Source organism: Nicotiana sylvestris, chromosome 4 (assembly GCF_000393655.2).
Source record: "Nicotiana sylvestris chromosome 4, ASM39365v2, whole genome shotgun sequence".
Taxonomy (NCBI): domain Eukaryota; kingdom Viridiplantae; phylum Streptophyta; class Magnoliopsida; order Solanales; family Solanaceae; genus Nicotiana; species Nicotiana sylvestris.
Genome location: NC_091060.1, coordinates 178,191,502 through 178,218,493, shown reverse-complemented (window position 1 = coordinate 178,218,493; position 26,992 = coordinate 178,191,502). Strand labels below are relative to the sequence as shown.

Here is a 26,992-nt window from a genome sequence, read left to right as displayed (position 1 = left end):
TTTCTATTAACATACTGCCACAAAGTTGAAACACAAAATTGGAAACTTTTGTTCTTTTACTAGTTTTTGATAAACATTGGACAAGAAATTCTATATCGTTAATTACCCATCCAACTGTGGTAGTGGCTTGAATTTAACATAAATTTACATATTTTTAAATAACATTAGCTATATATATATATATATATATATATATATATATATATATATATATATATTTCAAATGAATTGGGTGGCAATATGAATTGCCACTTCTTTCATTTAGCTCAATTCATATATTAATTACTAGTTTACTACCACAATAATAATAACGTATTATTCAAATCGAAGACAGTAAACTACATGTTACATCTATTACTGCCAAAGATAATAGTATTTTCAAAAGATTATGTGGTCCGTGATTGTGGACTTTCAAAAAGTTAAATAATGCAAAATCAAAATCTACTGTACTGCTTGAAATTTATATTTTCTTCCTTTACTAGTGGAGCAATTTTGTTGTTCAACATTACTCGAGGCCTCCAATTTACACCTTACATAAACATATCCACGTCAGAATGAATATAATCCATATCAACCAATAGCATCCACTCACATTAGATAACAGTCCATCATCTCATCACCTAAAGTCCTAAACATCCACAAGTATACACCACTCATTTATGAAAAGAATCAACCGCTTCCTTCAGTACTTCAATCCACAACTTCTCATATTAAAACCCCCTCAACCCCTTCTCATCTTTTCTTGATTCCAAATTCTCAAATAGCTAGTGCAATGGCCACAGTTACCTCTGCTGCTGTTGCTATCCCATCTTTCACCGGCCTTAAGGCTGGTGCTTCCTCAACTTCCAGAGTTAGCACCACCGCCAAGGTGGCTGCTGCCACCCCCGCCACCAAGTTGGCCGTAAAGGCATCTTTGAAAGATGTCGGTGCTGTTGTTGTCGCCACCGCTGCTAGTGCAATGCTTGCTAGCAATGCCATGGCTATTGAAGTGTTGCTTGGTAGCGATGATGGCGGTCTTGCTTTTGTTCCTGGAAACTTCAGTGTTAGCGCCGGTGAGAAAATTACGTTCAAGAACAATGCCGGGTTCCCTCACAACGTTGTATTTGACGAAGATGAAATCCCAGCTGGTGTGGATGTAAGTAAGATTTCCATGCCTGAAGAGGAATATCTGAATGGACCAGGGGAGACTTACTCTGTCACTTTGAGTGAGAAAGGAACTTACACCTTCTACTGTGCGCCTCACCAGGGAGCTGGAATGGTTGGCAAAGTTACTGTAAACTAATTTCTCACCTCTGTATCACGTAAAACTTGATTTGAATTCGCATCATTTCACCATTTTCATTTCAATATTGTCCTTCTTTTTGAGGTAAGGAGAACTCAGAAGAGTTGCATATTTATTGATGTTGCTGGGGATTTGAATTGTATCATGGTTGAGGTAAAACTTAAATAATGTCATTTTATGATTAATACAAACTTTTCTGGACTGTAATGTTGTTATTAAATTAATAAGTTCAACCTTTTCCCTGACTTGTATGGAATTTTTCATTCAAGTACATAGTCGCAGTTTGTGATATAAACAGGAAATGTATTCTCATAAATGAAAAAACTTAAGAATAAAATTGTCATTCTTTCAGACACAGATCAGATTATACAGCAAATGGCCGAAAATTTTCACTGTACATGTGTTGAAATTACATCATCTTTTTAGTTACTGTACTTTTGGAGGGATTCTTGAAGTCATCACGAACAAGATGCTTTATTACATTATAAACACAAAGAATGGTACAACAACATTAGTGAACACGACGCAGAACTCAGACAGAACCGTTTCTCTAGAAAAATGGTTTAATTTATGGGGGGCATTAGAAAGCTGGAAGAGTCATGTGGTCAAAGCATCAGGAAGATTGGTTCGAGCTCCTAGTACTTTACCACCAACATCAGGAAAATATTCATGACCAGGTAAGGAACTTACTTTCCCATCAGAATCTACTTTGACTGGGTACTTGAGAAGATGACCTTGTAAAGGTTTGAACTCCTCAGCAGTGAATCTGTTCCAATTATCTTCAGCAACCTTATTCACATGCTTCACACAGTCCAAACTTTCTGGCTTTGTGAAGCAATCGTCTAACTTGCCCATATGCTCTGCCCACAGAGACATTCTATAACCATATACCTGCAGCCGCACTTGTTAACTTTAATCAAATATGTCAAGGAGATCCTTTTGTAGACTGGCTAGAATGGATAACAAATAGTGTACTGCTATTATTTTTGCTAGTTTTGATCATCACAAAAATGTTCTAGTTTCCTTATTTGGGAAGGAGAATGAGGGAAATAAAAACTCACTGACCTGGCCATGTGGATGTTTTTTCTTGTTAGCCCAAGTGTGATGAGGCTGATATGCTCCCATAGCTATCTCTGTGTCTCTTGAACCAGCCATAGATCTTTGGTTAATATTAGCGGATCCTAAAATAACATACTCATCGTCCACTATCATCCCCTTGGCGTGTACATAAATCATAAACCGTCCAAATTTCTGGGAAGCTGAGATCTGATGACAGTGGTGGCATGGCAGAATTACTCTCATAATTATGTGCACTTAAAAGACTATCTATAATGATGTAACGTCTTAGATTTCTAAAGATTCATACAACCAAATCCGAATCTTTTGAGTTTTTCTTTTGTAAATCAACATCAAGTTGGTAAATTTTTTAAATTATATTTGTCACATAAAAGAAAAAAAGATTCAGATGCTACCATGCTAATCAAAAAGCAATTTGGAAAATATTTTGACTCAGCTCCTATTACTTGTCAAAAATTGTTGTTAAAAATATTCTTTTGGTTTATTATGGGGAACAGAAGACTTGATGGGTACTCTATTTGCAGGAAAAAAATGTGAAGAGGTTAAGCTGACAATTTAGTGAGATAAGCAAGAAAAAAAAATTAAAGGAAGAAAATTACAGCTGAAGAAATAGTTTCATTTCACATGAGTTAGAACACATTCATTTCCTTTATTCCAGAAAACTAGCATGGATACTTGTCACTTGTCAACATTTTTTTAAGTTAACTTAAAAGATTGCCTCAATGATTACAAATTTGCAATCAAGCACATATAGTTGGAGAAATAGCAGAACTAAAGGAAAAGAGAATATCCTTAAGCACATAGAACTATAAATAATTCCAAGAACATCATATAGATTTTAAAGCATTGGTTAGCGAAAGTGGAATAGGCAGATATTATGAGAAGAAAGATTGCTACCACATCGCCATTTGAGGAAGCAGGGTTTGGCTTTGATCCTCCATGTAATTCTTCTCGATTACCCAGACAATAGAAGTTTAGATAGTCAGAAGGATGTACATCCTTAAGTTGAGAAGATTTTAGCTCTTGAGCAATGATTCCATACATCATTTTCATGGTTTGCCTCTGCAAGGGAAACAAGATAATGAGAATACAGCATAGGAGACAGACCCTTGAGGAACTGAGAACAATATTTGATGAGCTCGCCCGTCGCAGGCATAGAACTACAACTAAATCGACATAATAAACAGAGGAAAACTGAAGAACAAGAACTGTAATGTAATTGTAAATGGGGCTTGAACATCAAATAATGGAACAGCCTTTAGCCTAAAAGAACACATTTTTCTTCAGGTAGATATAAACTCGAACGATTCAATTATCCACCAAACTAAACAGATTATCACGCCTAGCTCACTTATCGCCTTGTTAGTGACAAGAATTACCAAATTACGAACTGGTAATCGGAAAAGTTGGATCATTATATTTCAATTATCCACTAATCAGCTAAATCACATTCTTATTTTATTATTGAAAGAATCACTCAGTCAAATAACATACACAAAGCTAACATTTAAAGAGTAGTACGCTGCATCACCTGCCAATACAGAATTTCTTGTACTGAAGCAGAAGTGGGGACTCCCTCAGGCCACATTGGAATGACAACATAAACAGAAAATCGCTCTTTTTCCCGAATTTTACTGGCTATCTTTAATGCAAGCTCCATGGGAATTAGATTATCAGCACCTAAAGTATAAGCAAAGTTTTATCAATTAAAAAAAAATAAGTTGCAAGCAGAACAAAGGAAACCAATGTTTAGTGGTGTATTCTAGGAGACCAAACAGCCTCATTAAGATACCGCTCCTTGAGTTCAGAAGAATCGTGTTAATGGGCATTATTGAGTGAAGCAGTACGCATGCAATGATGAATCTCAACTCATCGTAAGTCTTTTAGCACTTTGTTTGGTTAAACAAAGTGGAAAAGAAGGAAAGAGAAGCAGTGGATTGACATTGTTAACTTAAAAGAAAAAGGTTTATCTCCATAAAACTCGGTAAGTGTAAAGGAAAATACAAGGAAAAATCTAGCTTCTTCCTATCTTACACTTCCAAAACTTGACAGAATGTTTCCAGAACTTGAAAATACATTTAATAGGGGTAAATAATTTTTTTTCTGATAAGGAAAATATTTTAGTATGGGTAATTGATATATGTATATGTATATATGTATAATGGTAATGCCTGGGCACGCTTGTGAGCACCTCAGATAATCCTCCCATACCTGCTTGTGCGACCTAGCCATAATAGGTACCGGCTAAATCTATCCATAATGGCTTAAACAAATGGAAAGAAATCACCTTTTCTTTTGCCTGTAGTGGGATTTGAACTATGAGCGTAATTTAACTAGTTGTCATCAATATCACAACATTTCTCTCAACAATTGAAGGTGTCACAACTTTTGAAATGGAAGGGTTCCATTGCCTACAGTTTTACGTCGCTCTGTTATTTATTCATAACTACACAAGGTAAATGGCCCTTCCAGTCAAGCTTATTCACCCTCCACCTAAGCCTCCTCCTAACCCTCCAAACAGAGAATCAGAAAAAGTTACATTTTGCCAGAAATATTGGCTTTTGTGTAATATATCAACTCAGTTATGGTTCTTACTTTACTTTGACAATCCAAAAGCACAAAAGAAGATAAACAATGGGAAGTAAGATTAGGAACTGCAATAGTGACAATAAGAAACCTGCGTCTTTGTATGAATGCCAAGCATATGATGACCCAAGGAAATATTGATTCTCAATATAGATAAAATGTTGTGCCTGTCTTATTGCCTGAATATATCCCATTTGGATGCTCTTATCGATCACCAAATTTTTTGCACAGACAAGGTTCTGCAGTGACAGAAATACCAAAGACCTTTGCCATTAAGAAACTTAAACAAATTCAATAAAGCTATATACAAGTGGCATGTGATAGCCAACTTTCAGTATGGACTTCAAGAAACAAGAAGCTACAAGAATATGCACCTGTGATTCAGCCAAAAAAACATCTTTAGGAAATCCTTTCAAAGACCCTGAATCAATAGATCGGAAGACCTATAAACATTAAAACAACAATATTAGCTGGAATTAACTTAAACCTAATCAATAACTCAATAATTTACTTTGTCAAGCAAACGTTAGTTCTTATGAACCTGAACATGCCAGTTTTCAGGATCTTCTTCCTTGGAAACCCACAAAGATTGGTCATCATTCGGAACAGAAGAGGAAGGACTAATAATCCAAGAAATTCTTTCTATTTTGATCAAAGCATCGTCATGCCAATGAGATATCCTTTTTAAACGTCTTCCCAACTCTGACCATTTTGTGGCTTTTCTCCACCTCTGCTCAAAGTTTGTGAGCACATCATATGCAGCAGGTCCTTCAACCTTGCAATGCAAGTCATGCCATGGCTGTCTAGGTCCCTTGGTTCCTGCCTATTGAAAAGATAATATGTACATCTCTAGCAGGAAAGCCAAAGAGAGCACTCGGAAATAGATTTTCAGAGAACAAGTATAGCATCATTTTATATGCTTGTAAAAGATCAAGATAACTAAAAAACTAAAATATCAATTTCTTAAAGAAATAGATTTTCAATTGCCTAATATGCTACAGTATATCTTTGCAGGAATATTCTCAACATGGCAGGTCAAGGTTACTAAAAGAATGTAAGCTCAGCTGTATCACATTGCACATCACAGAGGTCTAAACCACCAGTCAAAAATACTCACACAAAATGTTGGATTATGATAATCATCCTTGAAGACTGTGTCAAGATCACAGAATAATCTATGCTCAGGTGTATCATAACGCCCATCACAGAGGTCTAGACCACCAAGGAAAGCTGTAATCTTCCGATTGTTGCCACTGGCTTGTGTGTCCACAATCACACACTTCTGATGGTGCGTATAAAGGGTTCCAACCACCTAAATATCATATAAACAGAAATGTAATTTGTCAGGAGTTCTGGATGGTTTAAACGAAAGGGACTTGTAAAGTTCATCATATCTTTGGAGGGAGCCATATTATGCATGCACATAGAAAGGTGATTACATGTCTAAAAAGTGAGGCAGTACACCAGTTACTTCCACGGCAATAATGTATAATGCATATACAAGCACATCTTAGACATTTACATATCCTTGCGGCCTTACCAGTTGAATTTTCTCTTGGCAGGAGAAAAGCACTGCCATTAAGTTTTTGAATGTAGAGAAGGTCAATGGTTGTTTGGGGATGAAAGAAAGAGAAAAAAGAAAGATGAAAGGATTAAAGAAAACTTAATTTGAATCACTAAAGTCCTGCTCTCTTACACCTAAGTGTAAGATGTCTATCCGACACAAAGATTTCTTAAGTGCCTGATATTAAAGTTGAATATTTAACTCTCTGCTTTTTCTTCCTTTCCTTTTAAGTAAATTTTCGACAAAGTTAAAACACCTTTCCATGTTAGGTCTCTGCATCTCCTATCTTAGATAAGAAATTGAATTTTTCTTATTGTCGGTCTTAAGTATGATAATTAAAATGGCAAAGAGCCAAAACAGACGAAGAGGCAGCAGTTCGCTATGCTGACTAATAATTTTGAGTTTCGGCCTTGCACAATCAGAAACTGTAAGATTTGGACGTTGTCCCTAAAAGTCATAAATCGTCCATAAGTAGACTAGCATTTACTCAAGGAGAAACAAATATTGGTGTGGTACGAAGCATGCCTGTTGCTTGAAAATGCTTAGCTTACTGCTTGCATAACGAGGTGACAGCACACAAGTGACAGATGAGTGCTTGAAAAATTTCCGAGTTTCTTCATCATGAGTACACATCAGTCCATCCTGCACAATTTAGAGCTCATTGAATCAGAAGCAGGAGTATCAAAAGACTATCAAGTACATGAAAGTTGCTATTGTCATAATATATGCAATTAAGTTAAGACCATAACCACTTTATCAAAAAAAAAAAAGTTAAGATCTTAATCCACAACCAACTCAAATATTTAGCAAAGCAGGGCAACATAGACAGGCAGAGGTAAGCCAGATGAAAGGCTACAGAACCCCACAGTCTGCGATTCAGTTACGGCCTTGAAAGGCCCTGTTCAGTCCGTAATTCATTTGCCAAGGATATACTCTTGAAAGGGTTTTAGAAATTTAGGAAACAAGCACCAATAATCCTCTAGCTACATTTTCTATATAATCCACTAATCGCCATGATCAAAGCTGTAGACAGTCATCTGCTGTAGTCAGGCTACAACTTGCCAAACTTCAAACACAACTTGACCAATCAAAGTAACTTGGGACTGCACATACACACAGTAAGGTGTAATAAAATGGTTATTGGTGGTTTCAAAGAATAGGTTATGGGATAGGCTAAACAAAAGCTTTAAATGAGCTCATGGAAGATATGCAGCTATTCTATCAACTTTCAAATGTCTATGAGGGTAATAAGTGTCTTAGGGTAGCATAGTCATTGTAGTAGAGTTAAAGGTAGCTTAAAGAAAAACATGCCCTCCAACAGATGAATCCAAGCATCTAAAAAGTGGGGTACTTCTCCTAGGTCACATTACACAAGCAGAGACAATAACCAAAAATGAGCTCTTGATCTTGAAAGTCGGATCTTTTCACTAACAAATGTCTTCCGTTCTTCCTTCCATTAGTCCAAAACAGACAGAAAGGTGTCATTTCCAGATTTACCTCTCATATGTTCCAGCATGATGGACATTCCACCTACATCAGTTGGAACAAACCCAATGGACCCCGAAAAAGAGAAGAGTGACAAAAGCCACATGTCCATAGCAACTTCCTTTCATATGACACAACAACAGAAGCACCAGGTGACAGCAGTTTCTATTTTCCTAGTGTCATTGTCAGCAGTAGATCTTGTTTTCTTTTTTCTTTTTACTGCTGACAAATATTGTGTTTTGTGGGCTGCATTCCAACTCCAAGCACAAAGATGAGTTCTTTTAGGACATTGAAGCACCAAATTGCCTTGTATGATTTTGGTTGCTATATTTGTAACTGATATAATTGTAGTAAGTTTTTTTTTTAAATATATACTCCCTCCGTTTCAATTTATGTGAACCTATTTCCTTTTTGGTCCGTGCCAAAAAGAATGACCCATTTCCTTATTTGGAAACAATTTACTTTTATGCAATAATTTATAGCCACACAAAATATATGTGCCTTATTTTACACCACAAGTTCAAAAGTCTTCTCTCTTTTCTTAAACTCCGTGCCCAGTCAAATGGGTTCACATAAATTGAAACGGAGGGAGTATATATATATATATAAATTGTAGTAAGAGTTCAGGGGAGACAGAGTTTGGGGACTTTTTGGTGTTTTATGCAGGTTTTCTGAGTGACTATCTGTGATAACATAAAAAGAACCAGAATTTTGACTTTCCATATTAGAAAAGGAAAGATACAGCCTAGAATAACAGCTTCCAAAATGAAAAGGAACAAAAATCCAATAAAGGAAAAGGGAGTAGAGAACTTTATCACTGTACAATATAGATGAACAAACAAACATGTAAAGTTCCAAAAGGGAAAGCATATTAAAGTAGATTATTATAAAGTGCCTCACCAACTAGTCTAATGCTATATAATACCAAGGTGCAGAATCTTAGCAAATTGAAAATCATACTAGCAAATATCAGACTTTCAGTTTCATACCGTTTGAATGAAGAATTTGCTGTGAGAAGTCTTATCATCCCAAACCAACAACAATACCCTCACTCCTTCCTCCGATTTATACTTAAGCAAGTCCCCAAGTGTCAAATCCCCACCGCTCGGCAACGGCTTACTTGGCTCCCTCACCAGCTTCACCTTATGAAATATTGACCACCCAACTATATACACCAAATGATGTGCCTCCAATATCGCATGGCATATATCTTCCCAACACTTACTATGCTCGAACACCTTGTTATCATCCAATTTAATCTCCGGCAACATTCCATCTGGCACGTGCGCGTCCTGATATAAAGTAACCGATCCTCCGTGCCTCACCGGAAAATAACTCTCTTTTAAGCCGTAATCCTCTGATATGCCGCTGTTATATACCGGATTACCGTTGCAATGTGTGAATTTCATTTGGAGTCTAATAGCACAATCAGGCTTTGGAGGTTTACCGTAAGGTCCAATTATAGGGAACCAATCATCAATGAGCTCGCCGGACTTGATCTTCTGAGCTGGAACGGTGGCAACGCCGATGTAATCCGCTCCGAAAACGTCGTTATCCTTAACCTGGAATTCAACAACGGAAACAGGATGAGCTAGCGGGATTTTGAAATGCTCGTTCCAAACAGGATCCTGACAGTTCGAAATCACGCGCGTACGCGCCACAGTAGCGCCGGATAAGCAAACAGTAACATACGGATCGCTAGTTATGATTTTCCGGTGATGACCTTTCCGGCGCCGGCGAGTGAACGGTTTCCGGCAAACATCTAATGCTGTAAAGCAACGACGTAGACGTTCGGTGACCAAATCCATATTAGGTAACCGTCGCGCTTCTAGAATCTTCAAATCAAGGTCTCCATGTAGATGTATCACATTTTCACAATTCTCATCCGCCATTAATAATAATAATTACAAAAAAACGATCCTAGATGTAATGAGCTATATAAAAGGTAACGTTGAAACGGAAACCGCCGGCTATGGTGGTACTCCGCCGTAGCCAACGGGAGGTGGAAAAAGTGTGAAGGTGGTTAGAGTAAACAGAAAATTAGCAAATTAACATATTGCAGAGAAAATGGTGGCACGCACGCTGGTCGCATTGGAATTTGCAGTTTACACTAAATCAACTATACACGTGGCGGCTTTCCGTGTTCAATGCGATGTGTTGGTCAATTGGTCCAAAATTCATATTTTTGTTTCTAGAGGAGGATAGGATTGGAATAAATAAAGAAACTCCAAAAATGTCTTTAAATAGATACTCCAAAAGATTCTAAAAGTTGCCTTTATGCCCTATTTAATTTTGTTGTTGTTCGATTATTCCAAAGTAAAAGAAATTAAAATATACAAGCGGAAATTTCGGGATAAAAGAAAACTTAGTCCGAAAATTTGTCTACAAAATCGTCTAAAACTAATTATTATTTGCTAGTCAAAAAGTATATAAAATATGTATATATTTAATATATAATATAAATATATACAATACAATATATATTATCATTTATTATTTTTTGAAACGGCTAAAAATATACACTTCTCGATATAATTGTTAGGTTTCAAGTTTTATGAGTTTTATAATTGATTTATGTACACCGGAGAAATTTTTATCTAATATGTTGTATAACATTTTGTTTGAGAGTTTTTTAGGTATTTGATTGTAACTTACAGAAAGTATTAGCATAATTAAAGGAAAAAATGTGATTCAGAGTATTATTATTATGTGTATATCTGTAATAATTAGAATTCATGGGGCTATGTGTTAAGACCTTTATCTTCCTCATGATAGATAAAGTGTCTCCTTTTACGCTTTCATATTTTAAAACAACACTGATTTACCAAAGCATTTGAATTTCTAAATCGAATTTTAATTTTGTTATACTAAAAAGGCAAAATATATAAATCGCCTCTTTAAGTTGTCCTCAACGGTCAGACAAACATCTCAACTAGCCCTTTTACTATTTTAACACTTCAAGTAGCTATAAAATGTAGTATTAAGTAAATACCCGGCCTAATCAGCCCATCTCGCGTGTGACTTCCAAACACACGTTGCCTACCAAATTTTATTTTCTTTTAGAATTATTTTGAAGTGGGCAACATCTTCTTCCAACCATTACAGAATCAGTTGGCCATTATCGTCGCCTTCGCCACCACCATGACTGTCAAATTAGCAAAACAAAATTTTTCATAAGATTAAAACCAATCATTAACCAAAAAATTATTAAACTCATAATTCATGAATGGAATCTCAATAGAATTACTTCATCCGTCCATTTTAGAAACATTTGAAATCCAGTTGCTTGAATCAAAAAATCAAACTAGACACCAATTCAAAAAAAAATTACTCAAAAATTTAGACTACTCTACAAAGAATAATAATTGAAAACCCAAGTTCTGAATCAAATAAATAAGAGAGGGAGAAGACTGAAGACGAAAAGGTAGAGAGATACAAGTTACCAGAGCTGCCGAACTTCTGTCAGAAAAGTTGGGATGAAATTGGTTAGTTGGGGTCTTTACTTGGTTAGTTGTACAATAAGGAAAAATAGGGATGAAAGAAAGGGGAAGTGAGGGGGGGGGAGAAGACTAGGATGAAGAAGAATATGTGGGGAGGGGTTGCTTTAAATGTGTTTATTTGTTGTTAATTACATTTATCAGATTTTATGTACAATTTATAGGTGTCGTTTTCTTATTGGTTAATTTGACAAGTCATTGGCGAGTGTAACTCACGCATATGGCATGTTGGACTCGGGTGTTCATGAGGCTTATTTTTTATGGACTATAGGTGTCAAAATAATAAAAGGTTCAGTTGAGGTGTTTGTCCGATCGTTGAGGACAACTTAAATGGACAATTTATGTATTTCGTCTATTAAAATTGTGGTGCATTAATTCTTTCAAGCCCAAACAAAGCAGAGACAACTTCGTTTTGCCCTCTTTTCTAGTTTCCAAGATAAATTTTTTTCAATGTGCCCTCTTAAAGATAACTTTCATTACTTAAATTATAAATCAAGCAAGTTACCCTCACAAGTCACGACTCACAACCCGCCTAAACGAGGAGTAAATCCAAATGGTCCGTTTATTTTTTTTAACTATCTTTTTGGGGGTTTTTCTCACTAGTGCTTGTGAATTGTGATTAATTCGAAGTCGCCTCCTATAAGGTATATTAAAAGGAAAAATGTTTCCCATCAAGTTTTTTTATTTTTTATTTTCACCTTAAATCCAAGACTTCTGATTAAAAGTTGAATGATCCTATTTATACTACCACAATCTTTAATTTAAATAGGTTTTGGCCAATGCAGGGTAGGGGTGTATATGGATCGGGTTGGTTCGGTTTTTATCAAAACCAAATCAAACCAACTATATCGGTTTGGATTTGTTCGGTTTTATCGGATTTTTCGGGGTTTTCGGGTGTTTTTTACTTAAATATTGCTTTAATCTTACTTTGTTAAATTTGTGATAAATAAATATATGTTTAGTAAAAATATAAAAAATTGACAAACATATTATCTATTAAAATATTCTTATGAGAGAATTTTCTTAGTAATACATACTAGTTATTTTTTAGTCGTCTGACAATAATGTTTCGTTGATGTAGACTTTCAAGGTTAACCGAATTTAGTAATTAAACATAAAAATCACATGATACCTAAATAATAATAATAATCACTTCACATTCGAAAAGATATTTCAATTTAGTAGATCTTAACATATAATATGAATATGAAAGAATAAAGAGATTGACACATTTCAGTAACACTTGATGAGAAAGTGATCATACAACCCATTATTTAAGGTTAATAAATATGGATCACTTCATATACTATTAAATATTATATCCCGCAAGATAGTCCCAAATATTTCTAGATATTTTTAAAGAAAATTATATATAAAATCTTAAAAGTATATATAAAAATTATATATTTATATTTCGGTTTGGTTAGAGTATTTTACTCAATACCAAACCAAATCAAACCAAACCTAGTCGGGTTTTTAATCGATTTAGTTTGACTTTTCGGTTTGGTGTGATTTTCCGGTTCAGTTTGTACACCTCTAATGTAGGGCATGCAATATTATTTTCTCCATGGTAACACATATATGGATTTTTATATACAATTATTACTATTGATAATGTCGTAATTTGTTACAACCCATATTCACGTATGTTAGCTCATGCCATAAGGTAGTCAACGTAAACCCACGAAGAGATTATCTTTAAGATGATAAGAAGTTAATCCTATTGGTCTTAAATGATACAAAGGTGTATAAGGGTGGTTAACAAGTATTAGAAGTTAAACGAATCAAGGATGTTGTCAGCCGTATTTTCGGATAAACCTAGAGGTGATTAATACACTCAAGAGGTAGATTTTTAAGGTATTTGAATCATATAATATCCGTATTATAAGTCTTGAAGTCAAACGAGTTATCAGACAAAAGTTGTCACAACTTAGGTTCATAATTTTACTTAAACATTAGGTCAAATGTTACTAATCTTTTCTCCTAATTTACTTAGAGTTATAGGATAATATACCCACCAAATTGCAGATCTATGAGTCTAGTTTCCAATGCATTAAACTGTTCATCGATACGATCTCGGAGTAGAGAGATATTCGCGTTTTCATGAGATTGCGCCAAGCACCTTTCTATGGGGCCCACTTAGGCGGTTCAAGACATTTGGGTATATATATGATGCCTCCAACCCATTTTAAGTCATTTTTTTCACGATATTCAGACCTTATAACCCTAGGAATATCCTCTCAAAGTTCTCTCAAGATTCAATACCCAAACAAAGGGCAAACAACACAAATCAAGTGTCGGGAATCCCGTGGCGCTAGTAAGTTTCTTTTTCTTCTTGTTGTTGTTCATTTTTGTGTTGTTCCGGCTCGTGTGGGAGGTTGTTTTAAAAGGTTTATGTTCTGTAAATACTCCCTCAAGTTCTTAATATCAACCCTAGGAGATTTCAAGCCTTCTAAAGTGATTAGAGTGCCGAAAAACACTAATTGATTGCTAGTTTCACTTTCTTGTTGTTGTGGCAGCATTGGAGGGATACTTCATGGAAAATTAAGGTCAAATTGGAGTTGTTCTTTCTGTATAAAGGTAAGGAACCTCTTACTCTATATGTATTTAAGATTATCCAAGTTGCGTCTAAGTCATTGAAGCTAGAACTTGTGGAATATATATCGAAAGGCTTGGTAGTAATGTTATCGGTTGGTGGACTATTTTGGGAGGTTCAATATGATTAACATTGATGTTGTTTGGGCTATTTGGTGATTGTTTTCACTTGTGGAAGTCATATAAATAGGGGAGGTTCTGTCCACTTCATCATAAAATAGGTTGTGGTCGGTACATAATAGTTACGACGCTTAAACATTAACGATAGTGTCATTTCTCCTATTGTAGACTAAGGAGGCTTGACATTTGCATAGCTTGAGGTTGGGCAGTATATACAAGGTATGTGAGTCTATCCCTTTCCTTCTTTTGTATGACTCCGATTATACATAATGTAATGAACGAGCTTCCAAAGATACTCTACTCTTAGAAGCTAGCAGTACTTACATTATTTCCCCTCTTATGGAACGATTAATGTTGATGTTGCTTCTCTTATTCTTATATGATCAATGTTGTTGGTACTTCCTAATTATTATAAGGTTCATAGTGAATAGTTAGTCCTAATAACGTGTACAGAGGATACCGACCTTACGTCACTCTGAAAGGTTTAGAACGTGACTCCATGAGTCGAGCATGCAGTATTATATATGTATCTATTTTACTCTACCGAGCCGCACTATAGTCGGTCGGGTACGACACCTATTGTGAAACCACTGATCAGTTGGATTTTACTAAGCTCCACGTGGCCGGGTACGATTCTACCGAGCCTTATGATGGCCGGTATATTTTTACCGAGCCTATTACGGCCGGGTATGATATGATGATGATGATGCCCACAGAGGCGTATGTTTCAAAAGTTTATGCATATATATATATATATATATATATATATATGTATCATGCATTGCATGTCAGTAGCCTTAGAGGTACCCAGACGTTACAGGTTGTATATTCTTCATTCCTGCTTACATTATTTTTCGTACTTATGGTTCCCTGCCTTACATACTCAGTACTTTATTCGTACTGACATCCTTTTATTTGTGGACGTTGCATGTCGTGCTGTAGGTCCTGATAGACAGCCAGGCACAGCTCCCCCCACCACAGTAGGCGGTCCAATTTAGCGGTGATTGGCGAGATCCCTTCTTCGGACTTACCGTGGTCTTGGTATGCATTTTTGTTATAAATATTATGGGTATGTCAGGGCCCTGTTCCGGCAATGTTGTAGCACCTATGTTCCTTTAGAGGCTCATAGACAGGTGTCGACTCATGTATAGTTTGGTATGCTTTGTCTGTTGGTTTTTGTTGTATAGTCTTTCATGGTAGCGTGGTAGCTCGTACCTTATATATAGTTTCTTGATTGTCTGGTCATCCCATGTTATGTATATTCATGTCATCATCTTTTGTTGTTAGTTGTCCATGATCCATGTCTACCAATTATATTGATCTTGTCGGCCCTAAAAGATAATAAAGAAGGTTAGATAAAATGTATGTTGGTGCTCGGCAAGTATGGCCGGGTGCTAGTCATGACCCTCTAGTTTGGGTCGTGACAAACTTGGTATCAGAGCAAGTGTGTCCTATGGGCTGTCTATGAGCCGTGTCTAGTAGAGTCTTGATTATGGATGTGTAGAGCGCCACATTTATAATCAGAAGGCTACATGACATCTAGGGTTGTTACCTTCTTCCTGAATCTAGATCATGCGTAGAGTTGAGTCGTAAGTGTTCGTCTCTAATATTCACCTTGTTTTCTTTCAGTGATGCCTTCGACTAGGAAGCAAACGATTAGTAGACGGCTTGATACAACAGCAGGAGAGGGTACCAGTCAGGTGCCCCAATCCAGAGCAGGACAAAGTGAGGCTTAGAGTGAGATGCCCTCTCATACCCCATCTACTCCGTCTCCTCCAGAGGATATTAGGAGGCACCCAGCACCTCCAGTTCCTTCGTCTGTCACTACAGACCAGGATATGCAGAGTGTTTTGTAGTTGTTGACTAGCTTGGTAGCTGCTCAGGCTCAGAGGTAGAATACAAGTGCTGCTGATAAACCAGTTAGTACGAGAGTTCGTGATTTTATTAATTTAGACCCTCCAGTGTTTACCGGATCAGACCTCAAGGAGGACCCGTAGACTTTTATTGACCAGGTTCATCGTACAATGCGGGTTATGCATGCTAGTGATACGAAGGCAGTAGAGTTGGCGTCTTATCGGTTATGGGATTTAGCGATTTTCTGGTATGATAGTTGGGAGAGATCCAGGGGTCCGAATGTTCCTCCAGCTGTGTGGAAGGAATTTTCTGAAGCCTTTCTTCGTCACTACTTGCCTGTTGAGATACGACGAGCTAGAGCTGATAAGTTCTTGAACCTTCGACAAGGTAATATGAGTGTGCGAGAGTACAGTATGCAGTTTGATTCTTTGGCAAGGTATGTTCCCCATATGGTGGCCGAGATGAGTGATAGGGTGCATCTGTTCGTGAACGGGTTGGGACCACATTTGATAAATGAGTGTACGATAGCCTCCTTGGTGGAGGGCATGGATATTTCCCATATTCAGGCTTATGCCCAGACCCTAGAGGATCGTAAGCGCCAGCAGAGGGCTGATAGGGAGCAGGATAGGGGCTAGCATAAGAGGGCAAGGTTTGCAGGTTATTCTGATGACTTCAGAGGCAGCGTTAGGCCCAGTCTTCGAGGAGTTCGGCGCCACCTGTAGCTAGTGCCCTCCATAGTTTTAGAGACCTCGATATGATTGATTTACCTATTCTGGTCCGGGTCAGAGTTTGCGGGCATCAGGCTCGCAACATCACAGGGATACTAGTCAGACGAGACCCCCAATACCACGTTGTGATCAATGCGGCAAGGCCCACTTTGGACTGTGCCGTCGAGGTTCCGATGCGTGTTATTCTTGCGGACAACCTGGCCATATGATGCGGGATTGTCCTAATAGAGGAGGTGATGGTATGGCTCAACCGACTGGATTTGTGTCTGGTTCTTTCTCATCAGTTTGACCTCCAGCACGGGGTTTTCAGCAGTCAATAGGTCGTGGTAGAGGTAGAGGTGCAGTGTCGAGTTTGAGTGGTGCTCAAAATCGAACCTATGCTCTAGTAGGTCGACAGGATCTCGAGTCATCTCCAGATGTTGTTACAGGTATATTGTCTGTGTTTTCTTATGATGTATACGCGTTGATTGATCCGGGTTCTACATTACCATATGTTACACCCTTTATGGCTAATAAGTTTGGCATTGAACCTAAATTGATAAGTAAACCCCTTGCGGTATCTACTCCGATAGGAGATTCTGTGATTGCTAGAAGGGTATATAGAGGTTGCACTGTGATGATTTATAGTCGTCAAACCTCGGCAAATTTATTTGAGTTAGAAATGGTTGATTTTGATGTGATAATGGGAATGGACTGGTTGGCCTCATGCTATGCAAATGTTGACTATCGTACGAAGATGGTTAGGTTTCAATTTCCTGGTGAACCCGTCATTGAATGGAAGGGGAACATTGCTACACCGAAAGGTAGGTTTATTTCCTATCTTAAGGCAATGAAAATGATCTCAAAAGGTTACATTTATCATCTCGTTCGCGTTAGGGATGCGGAGGCGAAGCCGCCTACTCTACAATCAATCCCCGTGGTGAACAAATTTTCAGATGTTTTCCCAAATGAACTCCCAGGCCTTCCTCCTGAAAGGGAGATTGAGTTTAGCATTGATGTGTTTCCTGACACTCAACTGATCTCTATCCCTCCATATAGAATGGCCCCGACAGAGTTGCGAGAGTTGAAGGTGCAGATGAAGGACTTGCTGGATAAGGGCTTCATTAGGCCTATCACTTCACCTTGGGGTGCACCAGTCCTATTCGTGCAGAAGAAAGACGGGTCGTTACGGATGTGTATCGACTATCGACAGTTGAATAAATTTACTATAAAGAACAAGTATCCACTTCCAAGAATTGACGACCTGTTTGACCAACTCCAGGGTGGCAAGTATTTCTCCAAGATTGATTTACGTTCAGGGTATCATCAGGTGAGGGTTAAGGAGAATGATATTCCAAAGACGGCCTTCCGGACAAGATATGGGCACTTTGAGTTCTTGGTGATGTAATTTGGGCTAACAAATGCCCCAGCAGCTTTTATGGATCTCATGAATACTGTATTTAGGCCCTATCTTGATGTGTTCGTGATTGTATTCATTGATGACATTCTAGTGTATTCTCGTTTGGAGGCGGAACATACGGGCCACTTGTGGATAGTATTACAGACGCTTCAGGATCGTAAGTTATATGCTAAGCTCTCCAAATGTGAATTTTGGCTGAACTCAGTAGTGTTTCTTGGCCATGTGATATATGATGAGGGTATTAGTGTCGACACTCAGAAGATCGATGTAGTAAAGAATTTGCCGAGACCTACAACACCATTAGAAGTCCGCAGCTTCCTAGGGCTAGCAGGATATTATAGGTGGTTTGTAGAAGGGTTTTCCTCTATATCATCACCATTGACTATGTTAACACAAGAAGCTATCAAGTTCCAGTGGTTTGGCACTTGTGAACGTAGTTTTTAGGAGTTGAAGAATCGATTGACATCCACACCAGTGCTCACTCTCCCTAAAGGAACAAAAGGTTATGTGGTATATTGTGATGCCTCAGGTATAGGTCTAGGGTGCGTATTGATGCAGCATGGGAAGGTGATTGCTTATGCATCAAGACAATTGAAGAAGCATCAAAAGAATTATCCAACCCATGATTTGGAATTGGCTGCAGTAATATATGCTTTGAAGATATGGCGACACTACTTATACGATGTCCATGTTGACATCTACACAGATCACAAAAGTTTACAATACATCTTCAAGCAGAAAGAGTTGAATTTGAGGAAGCGTAGGTGGCTTGAATTACTGAAAGACTACGATGTCGAGATATTGTATCATCCCGGTAAAGCCAATGTTGTGGCAGACGCTCTCAGCCGTAAGTCAATGGGAAGCTTAGTACATATTGAGACAGGTAGACGGGGGTTGACTAAAGAGCTTCATCAGCTAGCCAATATGAGAATTAGATTATTAGACTCTGATGATGGAGGTGTTACTATACAGAATACATCAGAATCATCTTTGGTAGCCGAGGTAAAAGCACGGCAATATGAAGATCCGATCTTAGTACGATTAAGAGAGAGCATTCAGTAGTGTAAAAGTACGGCTTTTGAGATCGGAAGAGATGGGGCACTGAGATACCAGGGCCGATTATGTGTGCCTAATGTGGCAGGGTTGTGAGAGAAGATTATGAATGAGATTCATCAATCCCGATATTCCATCCATCTCGGCTCGACAAAGATGTATCATGATGTCAAGGATCAGTATTGGTGGGATAACATGAAGAAGTCTATTGCAGAATTTGTAGCCCAATGTCCCAATTGTCAACAAGTAAAGATAGAATATCAGAAACCCGGTGGATTGCTTCAGAATATAGAGATTCCAACCTGGAAGTGGGAGATGATTAATATGGACTTTATTATTGGATTACCTCGCTCTTATCATAAGTTTGACTCCATCTGGGTGATAATTGATCGACTTACAAAATGTGCCCATTTTCTGCCAGTGAAGACAACTTACACGGCTGAAGATTATGCGAAGTTGTATATCAAGGAGATTGTTAGGCTTCATGGGGTGACAGTATCTATTATATCAGACCGAGGAGCACAATTTACGGCTAACTTTTGGAGGTATTTTCAAAGGGTTTAGGCATACAAGTGAATCTCAGCACTGCATTTCATCCGCAGACTGACGGACAGGCTGATTCAGACACTGGAAGATATGCTACGAGCATGTGGTCTAGATTTTAAAGGGAATTGGGATGATCATCTTCCACTCATAGAATTCACCTACAATAATAGCTACCATTCCAGTATTAAAATGGCACCATACGAGGCACTATACGAGAGGAGATGTAGATCACCAGTTGGATGGTTCGAAGTCGGTGAAACAGAATTATATGGGCCAGATTTGATTCACCAGGCTATTGAGAAGGTGAAAGTGATACAGGAGCAATTGAGGATGACACAAAATAGGCAAAAATCTTATTCCGATGTCCGACGTCGTGATCTGGAGTTTAAGGTTGGTGATTGGGTTTTCCTGAGGATCTCACCAATGAAGGGTGTTATGCGTTTTGGGAAGAAAGGTAAACTGAGTCCAAGGTATATAGGGCCGTATAAAATTCTTCGACGAATTGGACAGGTTGCTTATGAGTTAGAATTGTCATCCGAATTGGAATTTGTCCACCCGGTATTCCATGTATCTATGTTGAGGAAATGTATTGGAGACCCTTCTCGAGTCATCCCTATCAAAGATGTACAAGTTACACATGACCTATCATTTGAAGAAGTGTCAGTGGCTTTATTAGATCGATAAGTCCGCAAGATGAGAACAAAAGATGTAGCTTCCGTCAAAGTATTGTGGAGGAGCAAGAATATGGAAGAAATGACATGAGAAGCAGAAGAGGAGATGAAGTCTAAATACCCGTACCTATTACAAAATGAAGATAACAAGGATGTTGGTGGAACACAGGATACATTTGAAGGTGAAATAGCTCTATGCGGTAAACAATAACTTGAGAATACTCTTCCTTAATACAAAATGGTGATATGCAGATAATGTAAATATCCATAATGCTTTGTGTGGACTTGTGAGGCCATATGTTGGGCTTAACTGCTTGCAAGTTTTGCTAATGGCCATTTTATAGGGGAAAATTAATCGAAAATTTCCGTTGGAATCCACGATGATTTGGACTCCTCATAGACCCTTACATTCGAGGACGAATGTTCCTAAGGGGGGAGGGTGTTACAACCCATATTCACGTATGTTTGCTCATGCCATAAGGTAGTAAATGTAAACCCATGAAGAGATTATCTTTAAGATGATAAGAAGTTAATCCTATTGATTTTAAATGATACAAAGGTGTATAAGGGTGGTTAACAAGTATTAAAAGTTAAACGAATCAAGGATGTTGTCAGCCGTATTTTCGGATAAACCTAAAGGTGATTAATACACTCAAGAGGTAGTGTTTTAAGGTATTTGAATCATATAATATCTGTATTATAAGTCTTGAAGGCAAACGAGTTATCAGACAAAAGTTGTCACAACTTAGGTTCATAATTTTACTTAAATATTACTAATCTTTTCTCCTAATTTAATTAGAATTATGGGGTAATCTACCCACTAAATTGCAGATCTATGAGTCTAGTTTCCAACTCATTAAACCGTTCATCGATACGATCTTAGAGTAGAGAGATATTCGCGTTTTCGTGAGACAGCGCCAAGCACCTCTCTATGAGGCCCACTTAGGCAGTTTAAGACATTTGGGTATATATATGATGCCTCCAACCCGTTTTAAGTCATCTTTTTCACGATATTCAGACCTTAGAACCCTAGGAACACCCTCTCAAGGTTCTCTCAAGATTCAAGACCCAAACAAAGGGCAAATAACACAAATCAAGTGTCGGAAATCCCGTGGCGCTAGTAAGTTTCTTTTTCTTCTTGTTGTTGCTCATTTTTGTGTTGTTCCAGCTCGTGTGGGAGGTTGTTTTAAAAGGTTTATGTTCTGTAAATACTCCCTCAAGTTCTTAATATCAACCTAGGATATTTCAAGCCTTCTAAAGTGATTTTAGTGCCGAAAAACACTAATTGATTGCTAGTTTCGCTTTCTTGTTATTGTGGCAACATTGGAGGGATATTTCATGGAAAATTAAGGCCAAATTGGAGTTGTTCTTTCTGTATAAAGGTAAGGAACCTCTTACTCTATATGTATTTAAGATTATCAAAGTTGCGGCTAAGTCATTGAAGCTAGAACTTGTGGAATATATATCGAAAGGCTTGGTAGTAATGTTATCGGTTGGTGGACTATTTTGGGAGGTTCGATATGAGTAACATTGATGTTGTTTGGGCTGTTTGGTGATTGTTTTCACTTGTGGAAGTCATATAAATAGGGTAAGTTCTGTCCTTTCATCATAAAATAGGTTGTGGTCGGTACATAATGGTTACGACGCTTAAACGTTAATGATAGTGTCATTTCTCCTGTTGTAGACTAAGGAGTCTTGACATTTGCATAGCTTGAGGTTGGGCAGTTAATACAAGATATGTGAGGCTATCCCTTTCCTTCTTTTGCACAACTCCGATTATACATAATGTAATGAACGAGCTTCCAAAGATACTCTACTCTTAGAGGCTAACAGTACTTACATTATTTCCCCTCTTATGAAACGATTAATGTTGATGCTGCTTCTCTTATTCTTATATGATCAATGTTGTTGGTACTTCTTAATTCTTATAAGGTTCATAGTGAACAGTTAGTCCTAATAACGTGTACAGAGGATACCGACCTTACGTCACTCCGAAAGGTTTAGAACGTGATTTCATGAGTCGAACATGCAGTATTATATATGTATCTATTTTACTCTACCGAGCCGCGCTATAGTAGGCCGGGTACGACACCTATTGTGCAACCACTGATCAGTTGGGTTTTACCGAGCTCCACGTGGCCGGGTACGATTCTACCGAGCCTTATGATGGCTGGGTACGTTTTTACCGAGCCTATTACGGCCGGGTATGATATGATGATGATGATGATGCCCACAGAGGCATATGTTTTAAAAGTTTATGCATATATACATATGTATCATGCATTGCATGTCAGTAGCCCTCAGAGGTACCTAGACGTTACAGGTTGTATATTCTTTATCCCTGCTTACATTACTGTTCGTACTTATGGTTCCCTGCCTTACATACTCAGTACTTTATTCGTACTGACGTCCTTTTATTTGTGGACGCTGCATGTCGTGCTTCAGGTCCTGATAGACAGCCAGGCGCAGCTCCCCCACCACAGTAGGCGGTCTAATTCAGCGATGATTGGCGAGATCCCTTCTTCGGACTTGCCGTGGTCTTGGTATGCATTTTTGTTATAGACATTATGGGTATATCGGGGCCCTGTTCCGGCAATGTTGCAGCACTTATGTTCCTTTAGAGGCTCATAGACAAGTGTCGACTCATGTATAGTTTGGTATGCTTTGTCGGTTGATTTTTGTTGTATAGTCTTTCATGGTAGCGTGGTGGCTCGTACCTTATATATAGTTTCTTGATTGTCTGTTCATCCCATGTTATGTATGTTCATGTCATCATCTTTTGTTGTTAGTTGTCCATGATCCATGTCTACCAATTATATTGTTCTCGTCGGCCCTAAAAGATAATAAAGAAGGTTAGATAAAATGTATGTTGGTGCTCGGCAAGTATGACCGGGTGCTAGTCATGGCCCTCCAGTTTGGGTGGTGACATAATTAGTATAGTGAATTGTACTAAACCTTTTAGTCAAAAGAATAAAAAGTTCCCCATCAGCAAAAGAAGAAGAAGAATTCATAATACAAAGATTAAAATATAAAATTTACGCAATGAATTCTAATTTTATTTTTACATAAAAGTTTTTTATATATCAAATATGTTTATGTCAATCAATATATCAATACTAGATTAATTGTATTATACTATACGAATCTTCTATAAGTATTAGTTTCACTCTATATGGACCCATTCAAGTTTAATACTAAATGCTAATTATTTTCTAAAACACATAAAAGATATTATTTAAGTTAGTTCTCTAGATCTCCCACTTATTTTTATACGAATATTCAAGCCGATCTTCTAGTAGCATTGGATCTAAATACAATAATTTATTCTAAATCTAAAGAGACATATACTATATAATCAAGTTACAATATTATTTGTCTCCCAAGAAACTTGCATAAAATGGACCATGAGCACATTGAACTGTTCACGAGGCCAAGAACACTCGCAATTCAGCCACAACAATACAATTATCAGACCAATTTGCTATCTGCTATTCTTTTTATTTCTTCCATTTTACTTTACCCTAATTTCTCATCCATAATAACCTTTTTTGTGTTCTTCCATTCTTGTACTGTCCAAATTTAATTATTTTACTTCTTTATGTTTGTTTGGGAATGATATAATAATCTTATGAATATATTTTGGAAGTTAGGGAGGGAGGTATTGATGTTTCCAACGTGAAATTGAAATGATAAACAATATTTCGTCTTCCTCAATCCCTCTTTTATCATAACCATATTACGTGATGCAAAAAAAAAAAAAAATGTTCATTACAAGCCCGTTTCATTAATGAAGGAAACATATTTAGAGTCTAAATGGGTTGCAACATGAGCTGAAATTCCATTTATAGGAATTCGTTTGATATTTCAGACTAACTCATTAATTAAGAATTAGAAACTTCGTGAATTTATTAATACGAAAAAAGTTTCCTCTTGACGAAAAGTCGAGAAATCCAAAAAAAAAGTGAATCCAGTTAGGCTAATTTAGGGAATAGAGAATATGACATAGAAAATATAGATTCTTTCAATATATTTTATCAATATATTTTATTAAATGTTCTTTTGCTAGTAGATATTTTTGTTTCTGCAAAAGTTATATGTCGTTTTCAATCTACTTAACTTTAACTCATTTGAACCCCTTATAGGCTCTAACCATGGAGCACACGGACTAATTGCTCAAAAAATAATGATCGTTATTATTATAAGAAATCTGATTGTCACATATCAAAATATATGTACTAACTCCATTCTTATCACTAACTAAAAAGGTGCATTAGAGATGAAATTACTAGTGTCTTTAACGCACTATTTGAAGAAGAAAACATATTATTTCAAGCTTGGTGCATTAATAAGGAAATATATTTAATATCTACGACCTAAACGGGTTGCAACATTAGTTAAATTCACCAACAAAAATTGTGTGTAATGTAAGTATTCTTTTATTTTTAATTAGCGATTTCAAGTTCGAGTTTTCGATATGAAATTACCTTTGTAGGAAGCACTTACTCGTAATATAGAATTTTCTTATCAAAATATGAATATCGAACTCCGGATGAAAATAAGAAAAAAAAAACATGGAGTAAATTCTAGTGATTAGCCGCTTGTCCAATAGGCGACCTAAAGGTCGCTGGTAATATAGGCGACCCACGGAAGGTCGCTGGCCCAATACGCATCCTATGGTCGCTGGCCCAATAAGGAACTTAGGGAGGGAGAAATTCAAAAATAGCTAGATTTATAAGTGGTCATTCAAAAACAGCCACGGTTTCAAAAGTAATCGAAATTTAGGCACTTTTCATGTAAAGATAAATTTGAACGAAAATATTGTTCAAACGGAAAAAACTACAGTATAATATACTGGAACTCCAGTATATTATACTGAAGTTCTAGCATAAGTATACCGCAACTCTAGTATATTATACTGGAGTTCCAGTATAATATACTGGTGCAACATAATATACTGGAACTTTCCGCGTGTTGGAGTTCCAGTATAATATGCTGGAAGTTCATACACATGTGCACCGATCTCCAGTATATTATGCTGGAACTTTCTGTGTTGCAGCAAAATAGTGGCTATTTTTCAATTACTTTGCAAACGTTGGATATTTTTGAATGACCAGTCCAAAAACTGGCTAGATCGTGCTATTAGGTGACCTATAATATACTCCCTCTATCTCATATTAACAGTCGTGGTTGCTAAAAATAGTTGTCTCAAATTATTTGTCATTTTAGAAGTTCAAGACAAAATTAATTATTTTTTTCTTTTCTACCCTTAGTAATAATTGTTCTTGAAGATAGAAATAACACATAAAAATAGAATAAATATTCAATGAAGAGAGATTATATTTTAAGACATAAATAAGAGTAGAATAGTCCAATCCTTTTTCTAATTAATATTTCTTAAGGTGCGTGTAAAAGAGAAACACGACACATAATATGAGACGGAGGGAGTACTAGACTAGTACTCATTTCCGTTAAATTTAGTGTTTTTTACCCAAATAGCCGGCCAGTTTCATTGTTTACTTTTTCTAGACGATATACATAGATTATACGGACTCGGGGCCGCCACTCGATGACTCTTAAAAGCTACTGCTCTCATTCGTTCTTATAATTTTGCCTTGAAAAAATCTTTTCTTTTCTTTTGTCTCTTGATGTTGGTTTTAAATACAAGTAGTGCATTTTGTTGCCTATTGCATCGTTTAACAATCATTTGAGTTAGCAAGTTTGAGGTCGGAGTTCGGTAGATCCAAAGCCAACGCCCCAGTTCGCTGCCCTAAAATAGGAATTCTCGGAGTATTGGAGACAAGTTGGGCGCACGAGCACTGGCAAAGGAAAGCAACATGGGCGAGCGTCAACAAAGGGCGGTAGGAAGTGGTGCGTGAGCGTACAACTACATCGAGTACAGCAAATCAGCCACAGGTTTTGTTATCGGGAGTTGGTACCTCCTGTTTTACTGTTTCCCTTTTGGTGTTAGCTAAATATACTGTTACTTTACTTCGCAATAGTTAAACCTTTCAACTAGGATACTAGTTACCACTTGTTTCCTTCTAGTTTGATTTGTTGTCTGTTGTGCACTAGCGAGTCTTCTCTAGATTGTTGTATGTGTAGTGGCTACAGTCTGGGATGATAGAATAAGGGCATGTCCTCGGGTGGGGCAGAGTGTGGGGCTGGGGTCAGGGGTGGGTCGGGTAGCAGGGGAGGTAGAGGGGGCAAGGGAGCCTATAGGTTGAGAATCGGGTCATGGAACATAGGTTCACTAACGAGTAAATCCATAGAGTTGGCGAAAATCTTGCAGAAGAGGAAGATTAATATAGCGTGTGTCCAGGAGACTAGGTGGGTCGGATCGAGGGCGAAAAACATGGATGGGTATAAGTTGTGGTACTCTAGGGTCTTGAGGGGTAAGAATGGAGTGGGTATCCTGGTAGATAGCCATCTTAGAGAGTCCGTGGTAGAGGTCAGGCGGGTGAATGATAGACTAATGACTATTAAGTTGGTGGTGGGTGAGGGTACTTTAAATGTCGTTAGCGCGTACGCACCGCAA

At 37.4% G+C, this 26,992-nt stretch overlaps 2 protein-coding genes across 3 annotated transcripts; one reads left to right on the top strand and one right to left on the bottom strand.

Annotated features, from left to right (window-relative positions):
• The first annotated feature begins 517 nt into the window (after window positions 1-517).
• LOC104226609 (plastocyanin A'/A'') lies at window positions 518-1,527 on the top strand. The gene has a single exon (XM_009778638.2). It carries the CDS (start codon window positions 773-775, stop codon window positions 1,280-1,282), a length of 510 nt encoding a protein of 169 aa, XP_009776940.1. The 5' UTR covers window positions 518-772; the 3' UTR covers window positions 1,283-1,527.
• LOC104226610 (phospholipase D delta-like) lies at window positions 676-10,084 on the bottom strand. 2 transcript variants are annotated; one of them, XM_009778639.2, is made up of 10 exons: window positions 8,984-10,084; window positions 7,035-7,151; window positions 6,063-6,257; window positions 5,487-5,768; window positions 5,320-5,388; window positions 5,037-5,184; window positions 3,891-4,039; window positions 3,257-3,421; window positions 2,348-2,548; window positions 676-2,173 (listed from the first exon to the last, which is right to left on the bottom strand). In XM_009778639.2, exons 1-10 carry the CDS (start codon window positions 9,884-9,886, stop codon window positions 1,880-1,882), a joined length of 2,523 nt encoding a protein of 840 aa, XP_009776941.1. In that variant the 5' UTR covers window positions 9,887-10,084; the 3' UTR covers window positions 676-1,879. The 2 variants fall into 2 exon arrangements, with proteins under 2 accessions (XP_009776941.1, XP_070028523.1); XM_070172422.1 differs by lacking the exon at window positions 5,487-5,768.
• Window positions 10,085-26,992: the final 16,908 nt, after the last annotated feature.